Genomic DNA, 15,652 nt, shown 5'->3' on the forward strand with positions numbered 1-15,652 from the left:
TTTGTTGGTAATAATATTGAATCTTTATTTTCTTGCGGCATATATAAAATAGCATATAAAGAGATGAAAGTTCACACAGCCAAGTCAATTAAAGTGAACGGTGAGGGCGCTATTCGGGATAGTTAGGTAAATGCCACACAAGGTTGCTGGATATACCACACTCAATAAAGGTATTACATCTAATTGGATATAGAGGGGATTCCAGATCAGCGAATTTTCTTATACATTAAAAGATATGATATAGTGTACAACTACCACTAATTGTGAATGAATACACGATCACATGAACAACACAACATGGAATGAAAAAATGGTGAAAAACAAGCAAAAATAAAAGCTAAATACATTCAACCCCACAAAAATAAGCATATATTCATTGTATTGCCATATGTATGTAAATACACACTAAACTGGCAATTCAGAAGCTTTTCCGTTCAGAGCCATGCAAACCAAGATGTCTGGATCGACTGTATCTTTTCACAAGGGAAGAATCACTTTCAGTGCTACAGCAGTACAACAAAATAGATGCACTGCTGCCGAAGAGATCACCAGGGCGGCAGCAGAAGTACATATAGAATTTTCTTTCTGGTCACATGACTCGCCTTAAAGAGAGGAAAAAAAACATCATAACCATGTGTGAATGCATTATTTTGAGTGAATACATTATACTGGGCTTCATAACACACATTATTATTTTTACAAACAAATATGTAGACAAATTAGTATTGTGAGCAATATATAAATGAACCTGCATTTCTAATCGCGAGATTGAAACACGGGTACGATGTAAATAAGACGTGTTCACATATGCTTATTATTCTACTTGATGCTTCATCATTGTGAAACAAGAAAATCGTGTTAAATATCTCTGCATAGTATTCAGTAACCTGCAATTTAGTCAGCGTCCCTCCCATTACACGGAATCAATCAATAAACTTGTAAAAGCAGACGCTCTGTTCCTCCTTCGACAACACGCACTGATTTGGTTTACTCGTGAATAGTCAAATCATAGTTCCCAACTACAGACCGTGTTGCTGTATTTTGCCAGAGTTCATGGGGTAAAAACTATTTTGGCAGGCAAGAATGAGCGTTTGCCAGTCACCTATGATATGTCGATTGTAGTAAACATATTATATTATACTATTTAAAACACTTTAGTTGTACCAATCTCTTATTACGTATTGTATCTCTACCACAATTACCCAGTCATGTGATTACTAGGAACCTTATAAATAAACCTGATACCGTGAAACATCATTGAAGCATTTTGTATCAACTCACCAGAATACTGCAGAAGTTTTGGTACAAATTCATCCCAGAATACACATTGTCTTGCCTTTAATGCATAACGATTCACCATGGATGGTGATAACTCTCTATATGCTAAACCAGGTATGGTGAACATTGGCCAATCATCGTCATTTGATTCGTCACTCAGTGAACTGAGATTAGGATTACTGGAATATATATATATATAAATGTACAATTTTGAAAATAAATTTATTTACTGTTCAAACAAATCTCTAATGTGTATACATGTCCATATCATAAAGTGGGTACTGTGAATGTATGGTGTATGTCTAGTTTTTGTTATATTCATTTTGACAAACATTAGATGAGATTCATCTTGTTGTGTTATTTATGTAGAATAGTTAATATGGCAACTTTAAATTCATGAAATCCGCAAAACGACTCTATGCTAATTGGTTTAATTTAACCTAACGTTTCCTTAGGAATGGTGTCGGTATAAATGTATATTGCTCATCGCCTCGATACAACAATCAAACAACATTTCAATGACAGAAGTTCTGTAAACCGCTTTAATTTTTCGGGAATTTCGCTAGTTGGTGAAAATCGCGAAATTTTGGAATAGTGTCAGGAATCCTAGGACCCTGAGCGTCATATGATTACATTTGTATTGACAATAAAGAAATTAAATTTTCACAGCATGATGTGAAAGTAAAAAAGTGACTTTTAGTTAAAAAGTGCCTAAAAAGGTGCATATTATCCTTAACAGTCTAAAAATTCTTTTTCAAATGATTGACCGAAAAAAATGTTTTTATTTACGGATTTGGTATATGCGGTATTAGGAGTATGCGAAAAGCATGTAGTATGTTAAATATATGACTAAACAGCATATACGTATCACAATCTACTAAACCAAATTGGTTGCACTCACCCAGTTTTAGCAAAATTAGTCCAGTATGTCATGATTTGCAAAGACAGCTCAGCATCTACTTCACTTGTAGTCCATTTAAACATGGTTGTGTTATCTCCGCCAAGTACCATCTGTTTCTCGGAAAGCATGTTGTAACCGAAAACAAATCCTAGTTCATCACCATGCACGGCTGTGCCAGTTTTCAAAGGCCATATTGTCATTGCAGGTACATGTGTCATTTGATATACGTATGTATTGAGTCCGGCTTCAACACCGGCACGTACTGCACGGTTAATGGGACATATAAAGAATACATCACTTGTCATCTGGCTTAATGCATCTAAATAATTGGCGTTTTCTTCATCAACATGAGCCCAGTCAACGTACAGTAGTTTAGTCATATCTAACACTGCTTCATTTGGCTGTATAGTAAAGAAGAAATGGGGATACATTGCCTCGTATGTAGTCTTGTTTAATGTCAGAGGACCTTCGCTTTCTGCATCTGGAAAGAGGGAGAAGAGATACATCATTCCTTCATTGGAAACTGTACCTATCATCAAATCCACGTCATTGAATGCCTTCTTTTTAAAAATTGTATCCATTGGATCCTCCGTAATAAAATATCCATCGATTGTAGGAAGAAATGCAAATTGAACTCCAGGCATTCCAAGTGCATTAGCAAGTAAACCCTAGAAAAGGAAAGAAAGCTAATATCAGTAATCAAAAAGATTAAAAATAATTTTAAAATATTAAAATGACGACCATTCGACTATTATTAATTGTATCATCAAATGAATACATGTGTGACATTACGTATGATTTATATATACAATTCGGACATGAATATTCATGATAGATTTTGCTTAGTATTCATTGGAACAAAATGGCCACCATTCAGCCATTTTGATTTTGATCTGAAAAACAGACAGACGGGTATGAAATTTCCACAATGTCCAATGTAAGCATCAAGTGTGAACAAAATGCATCCATACATTACCGCGAACCGGTTCCAGAAGTTTTTGATTGAATTGCTCACATTAAAATGACCACTAGTCAGCCACAATCGAATCACAAAAGAAATAGATGTGCGTATATTCGGTAGAGTGTATATATACATTTTGAAACTGATGAAGACATGTATAAATGAAATAGCTCTGGAGATGCATTACATTACTTACATTTGATGGGTCTGATATATTTCTTAACTGGTCAGCTGGTACATTACGAATACAATCAACTAAATCCTTGGAAGTATTCTCGTCACATCCAACAATTTTGCCAACACCATGGGCAATCAGGTTAGACAATGTTGTATTATATTGCCACATTCCAGGCAAGGATGCAGAACCACTCTGTGCAAAAAATCGGATAAAATGTTAAGTTAAGATATTAAAAACTGTGGCTCACCCCTAGTATTATTGTTTATTAATTGCCGTCAAATATGTAGATTTGTCATTAATAGACATGACCGATTTTGTTGCCAGACATTAATCCTACCTAGGATAACAATTTAAACAATATGTTAACTGAAGAAGATTCTACCAAAAAGAAGAGGCTACTGTTTTCTGTGTTACAATGGAATAAGTAATCAGTATCCCCTAATAATTTGAGGTCGTAGTGATTTTATATACCGGTATATGTCACTCAATAGTAAGTATTTGGCGGGAATTAATAAACAATATAAGTGACATTTGTCGGTTGAAATATTGCATATTTAGGAATGCCGAAGTGCAATATGTAGCCACTATAGAGGGTGCTTGCTAGCCCGTTTGTGCCGCATAGCAGAGAAATCCACTATTTGTGAGATAGTAAGGATGTGATTTGTTATGTATACCAAGTTCAGTCATACCTCCAGTACAATCGAACATAACTCTCCAAAGTCCCATTTGTCTTGATTCCAGCTGGAAAGCCCGGAGCATACACAAACCAGACAAAGATGAATGAATGTGACACGAATGGCATTCATTGACGACAATTACAAACCGATTTTTAATGTTTAAGACTCGGTATGCCACAAATCAATGTTTCAGCGAAACAAAAGTGTGACATGATGTATAATAAGAATGTGTAAAGTTCGAACGAAATCTAGAATGACATAATTTGATTTTGATTACTTTAATCGTCGTCATTCGCTCATCGTGAGTCGGATCGCTTAAAAAATGCACGTGCATATGCATCCTAAGTTGTTTGCTGTGTGTTTGAAGTTTCGGTCAAGCTGTGTCAGAGATATTGTTTCAGAACAGCATTTATTTAAACAAAATTACTGCCCGTTGGCCATTTTGAATCTGATCTTCAAATTATATGTGTGAAGATTGCGAATGGTCAACTTTGTTCAGCTGTTACTCTGAAGACACCTAGCCTTTTCCTGTCACCAGAGGCCAATTTGGGTACGTTACTGAAAACTCACCTGTATAATAGCTCTCTTAAACAATCCTTTACTTAGAGGAGATATGGTGTGAATATGTACACTTCCACCACCAGCACTCTGACCAAATATTGTAACTCTGGAAGAATCACCACCGAATGCTATAGAAATGAGTACAAGGATTTCGTGAAAAACCAACAATCAGACAATACTCATGGCATGTGCGCTATGGGAAACTATGCTCTGTAGAAATGACATGGCATTTGCGCTATGGCTGTCAGTATTTTACTACATGCGTAATACAAAATGTCATACGTTCTCTATGGGAGGCTCAGTATTTTACTACATGCATAATACAAAATGTCATACGTTCTCAATGGGAGGCTGCCAGTATTTTACTACATGCGTAATACAAAATACCATACGTTCTCCACGGGAGACTAAGTATTTTACTACATGCATAATACAAAATATCATACGTTATCTATGGGAGACTGTCAGTATTTTACTACATGCATAATACAAAATATCATACGTTATCTATGGGAGGCTGTCAGTATTTTAATACATGTATAATACAAAATGTCATCCTATATATTTTCTAGACTACTGTAGCACATCCAGTACATAGAATCTCTATTGTATTTGTATCAATATCTGAGGTCAATTTTGAACCAAATATATACCTGCAATATTCTGTTGAATCCAACGAAGTGCTTCTACTTGATCTAAAAAACCAACATTGCCGGGTACTTCTTCATCACCTGCATCAACAAATAATTGAATTAATGAATTCTGTAATTTGGAAACTAGTTACAAAATACTGAGTAGATTTTGTGACGTCATTTTTACCTGTACTGAGTAAGCCAAACAGTCCCAAACGATAGTTGATAGTAACCACGATGACGTCATTCAATGCAGATAGAATAGTGGCATCATACATCTCAGTTCCAGAACCAGACATTAAACCCCCTCCATGTATCCACATCATTACAGACTTTATACCACTCTGAAACAAATGAATAATAACTTTTATTCTGCGTTTGGTCATGTGACCCATGTCTGAGGCTCAGTTCCAGAACACATGACAAAACCTCTTCCATGTATCCACATCATTACAGACTTGATACCACTCTAAAACAAATAAATAGAAACTAATAATAACGTTTATTCTACTTTCGGTCATGTGACCCATGTCTGAGGCTCAGTTCCAGAACTCATGACAAAAACCCCTCCATGTATCCACATCATTACAGACTTTACACCACTCTGAAACAAATAAATAGAGACCAATAATAACTTTTATTCTACTTTTGGTCATGTGACCCATGTCTGAGGCTCAGTTCCAGAACCCATGACAAAACCTCTTCCATGTATCCACATCATTACAGTCTTGATACCACTCTAAAACAAATAATTAGAAACTAATAATAACGTTTATTCTACTTTCGGTCATGTGACCCATGTCTGAGGCTCAGTTCCATAACCCATGACAAAAACCCCTCCACGTATCCACATCATTTCAGACTTTACACCACTCTGAAACAAATAAATTGAAACCAATAATAACTTTTATTCTACTTTTGGTCATTGGTCTCATGTCTGAGGCTCAGTTCCAGAACCCATGACAAAGCCCCTCCATGTATCCACATCATTACAGACTTTATACCACTTTGAAACAAATAAATAGAAACCAATAATAACTTTTATTCTACTTTTGGTCATTGTTCAGGATATACGTGTCTTGGAGTGTCATTTTGCAGATTGTAAAGCGTAACTTAACTACAAATCGTGCAATGTAGGTCATGTAGTTTATATATAGCATATGTACTTTGTAACTTATAGCCTCTTAAGATTTATGAATAGAAGTCTATCACCTTCTATTGAAAAAGTTGGTATGAGTGAATACTTTTGTCATTTTCATTTAAAACTGCTAAATTTAATTTATTTTAAAAACTGCCAGCTGATTTAGTTAACTTTTATGATAATAACTACAATTATTTTACCTTTGTCACCGCAATAACTTCCGGTATAGCAATGCTAATAATTGTCAACGTCAAAACACAAAACAACACTCTTTAAACAGTTAATTTTCATCTAAAAATATATTTTCATATTCCAAATAAAATTGAAATGATTCAAACTCTAAAATGTGTCTATGTTTGGCAGTGTATATCAACGAATAAAACACTGCCAAACGAAAAACGAAAGCTACAACATTCGCGTAGCTTCGAAGACAATAGTTTGTAAGATGTAATAAAACATAAAGTCTGGTATATTGTCAATAACCTGATACCAAATATAAGAAAACTAAAGATAGCATGTCAGGGCTTTGGGTTTTTAAAGCAAGACACACAGACCGTAAACTCCATTTCCAAAGTTAGTCTTCCAGCTGAAATACTAAACATTTACCAGAATGACTTTTTTGAATATCAATTTGTCTTTAAAACTATACGTATCATAAACACAAAACTATTACTTATATTTATCTGTTTTCAATTTTTGCACGGCTATGTAAAGCACCCACTAAACCTGCACGGCTATATAAAGCACCCACTAAACCTGCACGGCTATATAAAGCACCCACTAAACCTGCACGGCTATGTAAAGCACCCACTAAACCTGCACGGCTATGTAAAGCACCCACTAAACCTGCACGGCTATGTAAAGCACCCACTAAACCTGCACGGCTATGTAAAGTACCCACTAAACATGCACGGCTATGTAAAGCACCCACTAAACCTGCACGGCTATGTAAAGCACCCACTAAACCTGCACGGCTATGTAAAGTACCCACTAAACCTGCACGGCTATGTAAAGCACCCACTAAACCTGCACGGCTATGTAAAGTACCCACTAAACATGCACGGCTATGTAAAGCACCCACTAAACCTGCACGGCTATGTAAAGCACCCACTAAACCTGCACGGCTATGTAAATTACCCACTAAACCTGCACGGCTATGTAAAGTACCCACTAAACCCGCACGGCTATGTAAAGTACCCACTAAACCTGCACGGCTATGTAAAGTACCCACTAAACCTGCACGGCTATGTAAAGTACCCACTAAACCTGCACGGCTATTTAAAGCACCCACTAAACCTGCACGGCTACGTAAATTACCCACTAAACCTGCACGGCTATTTAAAGCACCCACTAAACCTGCACGGCTATGTAAATTACCCACTAAACCTGCACGGCTATGTAAAGCACCCACTAAACCTGCACGGCTATGTAAAGCACCCACTAAACCTGCACGGATATGTAAAGCACCCAATAAACCTGCACGGCTATGTAAAGTACCCACTAAACATGCACGGCTATGTAAAGCACCCACTAAACCTGCACGGCTATGTAAATCACCCACTAAACCTGCACGGTTATGTAAAGCACCCACTAAACCTGCACGGCTATGTAAATTACCCACTAAACCTGCACGGCTATGTAAAGCACCCACTAAACCTGCACGGCTATGTAAAGCACCCACTAAACCTGCACGGCTATGTAAAGCACCCACTAAACCTGCACGGCTATGTAAATTACCCACTAAACCTGCACGGCTATTTAAAGCACCCACTAAACCTGCACGGCTATGTAAAGTACCCACTAAACCTGCACGGCTATGTAAAGTACCCACTAAACCTGCACGGCTATTTAAAGCACCCACTAAACCTGCACGGCTATGTAAAGTACCCACTAAACCTGCACGGCTATGTAAAGTACCCACTAAACCTGCACGGCTATGTAAAGTACCCACTAAACCTGCACGGCTATGTAAAGTACCCACTAAACCTGCACGGCTATGTAAATTACCCACTAAACCTGCACGGCTATGTAAAGCACCCACTAAACCTGCACGGCTATGTAAAGTACCCACTAAACCTGTACGGCTATTTAAAGCACTCACTAAACCTGCACGGCTATGTAAATTACCCACTAAACCTGCACGGCTATGTAAAGTACCCACTAAACCTGCACGGCTATGTAAAGTACCCACTAAAGCTGACGAGCCACTCAATATTACTATCGGACTACCAGCTTTTAAAACTGATAGCCAAGCAGACTTCAATGAAATGTTGTTGACGTGGTGCCCTGAAAATAGTCGAATTTTCGAAAATTTACGTGAATGCATTTTTTTAAATTATTATAATACATTAGCTTTTATTTTATTTTTCATATCAATTGAAATTTGCTCATGAATTTTCAAAAAATGCTCACAAAATCAATTTTAAAAAGCTACACACACATACATGTGTGTGTGCAACTGATGTGTGGGTTATTAGAAAGGAAATCCACCTCGGCAATTTGATTACATGGATGCATGTTGATGTGTGATTTTCAATCAATGGGTACAGTGCGCAACTACGTCATTGAAAACGTTCCAATGTTATTCACAATCGGCCAATAGGAACCTCTAGTTCAGTTTGAATTGAGAATTTGTTGCGCCGGGAGTATAGCCCGATTATCTTTGTTTTATTTCGTGAGTCCGTGGGTACTCTTCTCAATAGTCTAGAACTGTTAGATTTTGCTTATTAACCTTGTGAATTTATTCCAATGTCATGAAGAACGTGTGGTCACATGTTTGTCTCTGTGGCTACTGTCGGTTGATACAGCGCGTGCAGAGAACATGTCGGAAATAGATATGAATATGTTTATTGTTTACTATTATTATTGATATTGTGTATCGTTTTATATTATTATACTGCTATATACATCGTTTATACCGCCTCAGCTTGAATGTAACAAAACGGGATACGACCTTGAACACTGTGTTATGAGCGAACATGAGAGGCAACACCACAACATTTTATTGACCAATCACAGTATTGTATATTTGTATCTAAGTTTCCCCGCTCAAATTCAGAATCCCCACGAGGGTATATAAGCATCCATTGTAATTGTTTCAGGGCTCTTCTATGTTATGTTCACGAATAAACAACTTGTGTTCTACTCTTGAAAGTACTTGTCTTGTCTGACTGCTGGACATTCGGTATTATAAAGAATATTACGTCCAAAAATACGACTTCCCACAGAACACACAAGTTGTTCAGAAAATTAGCATATTCAAATTAGCAGCATTATTATCAACCAATGAACGTCACAGTTACACACTGGCCGTGGAGCCAAAATCACACAACATATCCCGGCTACTGAGAGAACCCACAAAACAGTGGGAAGGTAAATATGTCAATAAACACAGTAAATGTGCAGTATCACCTTCAATAGACGAACACGTACACAGTAAATATTGTCTGCATTGACGTGAATGAAACCAATCTATCATTACAAAGCATTCAATGTACAATCATCTAAAATGGCTGTATATTTGTTCAATGACTAGGCTCTCAACATACTGACAGCTAGAAAAGAGTATTCCTCACATACCTGTTCTCTTTTATATTATTATTCAAATTTGCCGAAAATTTAATTTATTTTGCTGAGAATTAGATTACTTAAATAACTTCAGCAGATAATATTCATAACTTTTGGAGTGTAAAACCTGTTGCGACATGTTACACATCCATATGTATTACAATCTATATTTTATTTATTCAATTAAAATTAAAATGAGGGGTTTCTATTGGCCAATTGAATAATATTGGAACGTTTTCAAATGACGTAGCTGCGCACCGTGCTTGTTGATTGACTGGTTGAAATCAACTGCGATTGAAATTTATAAAGACTTATAAAGATGAAAGGGAATGCCTTTGTGGCGCAGAGAGTACCCTCTTCTGTATTTGGTCACGAATACAAGATTGTGTGCAAGGTACGGGACTAGGTACAATGAGATTATAAGATTCGATTATGGCGAATAATGGTCAGTGATGACATCATAAAATCCACTGATATCGACATTGGTGAGAGCCCAGCATTGTGTAGTCAGACCGCTAACATTCATTGTATTCGCAGGGGTGCAATATAATACCTTTTAAAGGCAATGTCCAGCCTTGGATAGCGTCAGGCCGCTACAATCCACTGGTGTCAACAGTGGTTCAATATAATGCCTTATAAGGTAATAGTACAGCCTTGGATAGCGTCAGGCCGCTACAATCCACTGGTATCAACAGTGGTTCAATATAATGCCTTATAAGGTAATAGTACAGCCTTGGATAACGTCAGGCCGCTACAATCCACTGGTATCAACAGTGGTTCAATATAATGCCTTATAAGGTAATAGTCCAGCTTTACGTAACGTCAGGCCGCTAACCGTCACTGGTATCAACAGTGGTGCAATATTTTACCTTTTAAGGTAATAATACAGCCTTGGATTGCGTCAGGTCGCTACAATCCACTGGTATCGACAGTCATGCGGTCCACTATTACATTTTAAGGTACGAGTCCAGCCTTGGGTAGCGTCAGGCCGTTACATCCACTGGTATAGACAGTAGTGCAATATGTGCCGCCTCCAGCTAAATAGTCTTCATGTTGTCATGAATTTTTCAGCGAGTAAAGTGTAAATCGTGTTACTACAAATTAATTAATACATGTTTATACTATTTTTTTTTAATAATTTCTGTCAATATTTCATCTTTGAACTCACCTGTGTTTTCGGTACAAACACGTTTAAATGAAGACAATCTTCATCTTGGATCTTATCGATCGGTACCGTTGGGGTCCATGGTTGTATGCACGCAGCGATGAAATCCTTAGCATCGTATTCCCCTTCCCATGGTGTTTTGGGTTTCGGTGGAGCAAACCTCAGCTCGCCAACAGGTGGCTCAGCATACGGGACACCCCGGTACACATGCACTGTGTGTGTACCGTCAACATATTCGTTGCTAAACTCAGTGACAGTGCCGATCAACGTACCGGTAGAAACATCCACTCTTGGTCTATCTGCGGTAGCAGCCAAGACAAACAGTGAAGCGATCAGTAAACACGATTTCAACTCCATGATTCTCAACAATCTTTTAAAATACTTCGACTCTCTTGTTTGCTTTTATACACCACCGATCCTTGACCGGGTGAATATGACTCATTATAAACGGTCAAAATATGGCGTAATTTCTTCACGTTCACCCCGTTCATACATTGTCATGCAAATATTGGACTCCCAGTTCAGCGCCCGTAACCTAGTTCCTATTTTCTAACCTTATTTATTGTGTTTACTCCCAAACTAAGTCAAACACACTTAGACATAAATAATACAATCGGTGATTGTCATACTGGGGTGGGCTAGACTGGCTGGTGTGTAAAACTCGCTTGGACAGTGTCCAAATACGGGAACTTACTAATACTTAGTTTCATTTTTATCCGTGCGTGCGTCCGTCTGTCTGTGTGTCCGTCCGTCAGTCCAGCCGTGTTCGTCATCTTTAAATGCACTTGTTTCAATATCCAATTCAAGATGACCGAGTTTAAAGCGGGAGAGTCATCACCTGCGCATGCGTCAGATGGCCATAGCGTGTCATTGTTTACAAACAAGCGTCTACCCATGAGCCTTTCGTTTTTAGCGTGTGTCGTTATCGTCGCTTGGGACTCAATTCCCGCGCGTGCGCAGGTGACGACCCTCCCGCTTTAATGTTTTAAATGCATCGAAATTTTGTATTTTCGGAAGTGGGTCTGTTGTACATGGACATATTTTGTTTAGCGCATAATCGGTTACTTATGTACATACATAATGTGACACATAATCATATGCATTCGTTTCACAATTTGATTCAAGGTGGTTGGATCTTAGTCTGCCGCAGCCATGCAAGTGTTAGAAATACACAAGACATGCCATGGACTTTTATAAATCACCCTATAGTAAGAAGTGTTTATGACGTAGCTTTATATTATCACACGATAATGTAAACCTCTAAATTGAAGCAATACTGAAGCAATAAACCACAGCCGTGACAGGTGTATCGCGTTATTTTTGCACAATTCAATACATACACACGAGCGTCAAAATCGGTGGTGGTTTATTGAAATTATATTATATTATATTTTAAATGTAATTCTAAATAATTTAATGCATCAAAAAAACATCTACAAATACGATGCAGCACCCGGAACGTTCTACGCGCAACCATTGTAAAATAAAAATGGGCACTAAAACTATCCGAAATTTATTCGACCCCGTCCAATAGTACCTACCCTTACCGAAATACCGGACTAGTATCATTCATGTTTTCGACAGGTCTGAAACATGTCTGGTTACTTCGTCTTAGACGTACTTTAGATGTGTCCCATACTTTATCTACTAGTTTGAAACTTGTATAATTTCGGACCACTGCTACGGGAACTTTTGGGAATGAATGCATTTCCTACAGAAACACAAAATTAGGACATGTTTGAGACATGTTTGGAGCTTGATTGGGACATTTTATATAAAAATATCTGGAACATGTTCCAGACACATTTAAAACATTAATACAATAATTAGTCACAATGAACAAAGACACTCTGTCATCAGTGTGCAGATTCAGCATTATTCACAACAAGATGTTCACAATACATGTAATCATGTGACACAACTCAATAAAATAACAATCGAATTAATGAAAATCATATTTATACACTGTAGAATGCATTGTGTATCCCAATCCAATAGTACCTAGTTCTTATTGTCTCCTATGTACCTCTGTTCAATAGTAACTTTTTTATTGTTCCCTGTGTACTCCATCCAATATTACCTATTATTGTCCATTTCCAATATTGCCTAGTTCTTAATGTCCCCTGTGCTCCCCGTCCAACATTACCTAGAGCTTATTATGCAGCCCGTTAAATATTTCGCCTACTTACTTTTTTAGTTATTCGTTATTAACTTTATTACATTTTAAACACCAAATTAGAAATGTAAAATTTTCTACACGGTTGTAATAAAGCTGTTATCCTATCCTATCCTATCGATCCCTGTGCACCAAGTCTAATGTTACTTAGTTATTAATGTCCCCTATCCAATATTACCTAGTTCTTATTGTCCCCCGTTCACCTCCATTCCCATCTAATAGAAACTAATTCTTATTTTTACCTATGCAACCCATTCAATATTACCTAGTTCTTATTGTCCCCCGTGTACCCCCATTCCCATCTAATAGAAACTAATTCTTATTTTTACCTATGCAGCCCGTTAAATATTACCTAGTTCTTATTGTCCCCTATGTACCCCGTCCAATATTACCTATTTTTATTGTCCATTGTACCCCTGTCCAATATTACCTAGTTCTTAATGTCCCCTATGTACCCCGTCCAATAGTACCTAGATCTTATTGTCCCATGTGCACCCTGTCCTATATTATCAAGTTCTTATTGGCCCCTGTCCTATATTACCTACCGGTAGTTCATATTGTCCCGTGAACCCAGTCATATATTACCTTGTTCTTATAATAACCTGTGCACCCGTCCAATAGTACCAAGTTCTTATTGTATCCTGTGCACCCATTCCAATAGTACATAGTTCTTATTGTACCCTGTGCACTCAGTCCAATAGTACCTAGTTCTTATTGTACTCTGTGCACCCGTCCAATATTACCTAGTTTTTATCATATCCTGTGTACCTGTCCAATATTACCTAGTTCTTATTGTACCTTGTGCACCCATTCCAATAGTACATAGTTCTTATTGTACCCTGTGCACTCAGTCCAATAGTACCTAGTTCTTATTGTACTCTGTGCACCCGTCCAATATTACCTAGATTTTATCATATCCTATATACCCCGTCCAATATTACATAGTTCTTATTGTACCCTGTCTAATATTACCTAGTTCTTAATGTACTCTGTGTACCCGTCCAATAGTACATAGTTCTTATTGTCCCCTGTCCAATATAACCTAGTTCTTAATGTACTCTGTGCACCCCGTCCAATTTTACCTAGTTCTTATTGTACCCTGTGCACCCGTCCAATATTACCTAGTTTTTATCATATCCTGTGTACCTGTCCAATATTACCTAGTTCTTATTGTACCTTGTGCACCCTGTCCAATAGTACCTAGTTTTATTGTACCATGTGCACCCGCCCAATATTACCTAGTTCTTATCATACCCTGTGTATCTGTCCAATATTATCTAGTTCTTATTGTACCCTGTCCAATAGTACCTAGTTTTATTGTACCCTGTGCACCTGTCCAATATTACCTAGTTCTTATTGTACCCTGTGCAATAGAACCTAGTTCTTATTGTTCCCTCTGCACCCGTTCAATAGTACTTAGTTCTCATTGTACCCTGTGCATCCATCCATCCAATAGTACCTAGTTCTTATTGTACTCTGTGCACCTGTCCAATAGTACATAGTTCTTACTGTCCGTTATGCACCCCATCCAATATCACCTAGTTTTTATTGTACCCTGTGCACTCCATCTAATATTGTAGACAATGGAACAGTTGAAATTTCTAGTTTTAAATTTATAATGGGGATGTTTTTTATGACGTATTTAGATTGATAAATTGGTAATTTACTAATTTTTTAAATTGGTATTTCATGGTGGTGGGTCCGTGATTGAACAGAGTTTGATTCTTGGATGATCTTACTGTACTAACATACTAAAATATGAAAACATATACAATGAGAAACAAAATTAAATCTATCAATTGAATCAGATTTTATCTAACCATGATCTTTCCACAAATTATTCAAAATTTTATCAGAAATCTAAGTTCATGATTTTTTTTCACTCTCTGGTTTGCATACAAATTGCTGTTCAGATTTCAAACTCAGATTTTTGCAAGAATGTGCATACCTCTTTCATCGACAGATATAACTAGCAAAATTTGGTTAACATTTTTGTAACAAGCACAGAGAAATTGACATCACAAAAATTTTATTCAATAATACTAATTATTTTAATTAACAGTATACACAATGAATCAAGCTACAAAAAACAAAAGTTTAAATTAATTGACACTTATCAATAAATTGTTAAAACCAAGAATTATGTGAGAAAGTAAATTATAACTATTATTAGTTTCTCATATAAGAGTGTAATCAGAAAACAATGTACAATTGTAATTTCTAACACTGTATGCAGTGGTATCATTCAGAAGATTACTATAGAACATATGTTGAAATAGCTGCATGCAATTTTAGAAGATTTGACTCTTGACATGAATTAACAGAATCTTAATTTAGCTAAAGTGTTGACTATCTCCCTGTGAGAATAGACTTAAATTAGCTGCATCTTGAATTAGCGAATTTACAGATTAGCTA

At 37.0% G+C, this 15,652-nt stretch overlaps 1 protein-coding gene across 1 annotated transcript; it reads right to left on the minus strand.

The window, feature by feature from the left end:
* LOC100371735 (acetylcholinesterase-like) lies at positions 1–11,575 on the minus strand. The gene is made up of 8 exons (XM_078011699.2): positions 11,065–11,575; positions 5,376–5,532; positions 5,210–5,287; positions 4,566–4,684; positions 3,337–3,510; positions 2,180–2,847; positions 1,282–1,457; positions 1–602 (listed from the first exon to the last, which is right to left on the minus strand). The coding sequence occupies exons 1-8, from the start codon at positions 11,416–11,418 to the stop codon at positions 478–480; spliced, it is 1,851 nt and encodes a 616-aa protein (XP_077867825.2). The 5' UTR covers positions 11,419–11,575; the 3' UTR covers positions 1–477.
* Between the last annotated feature and the right edge of the window lie 4,077 nt (positions 11,576–15,652).

The sequence above is a fragment of the Saccoglossus kowalevskii genome, chromosome 12, assembly GCF_978046115.1.
Source record: "Saccoglossus kowalevskii chromosome 12, keSacKowa6.1, whole genome shotgun sequence".
Taxonomy (NCBI): Eukaryota; Metazoa; Hemichordata; class Enteropneusta; family Harrimaniidae; genus Saccoglossus; species Saccoglossus kowalevskii.

What these genes read in the sequence shown, in the direction of transcription:
- LOC100371735 (XM_078011699.2), bottom strand. Translation starts at nt 11,418, where the DNA reads ATGGAGTTGAAATCGTGTTTACTGATCGCTTCACTGTTTGTCTTGGCT. An exon ending in ATATATCAGACCCATCAAAT is followed by an intron (nt 2,848 to 3,336) that starts GTAAGTAATGTA and finishes TTCCTTTTCTAG; the next exon opens with GGTTTACTTGCTAATGCACT. An exon ending in ACTAATTTTGCTAAAACTGG is followed by an intron (nt 1,458 to 2,179) that starts GTGAGTGCAACC and finishes TATATATTCCAG; the next exon opens with TAATCCTAATCTCAGTTCAC.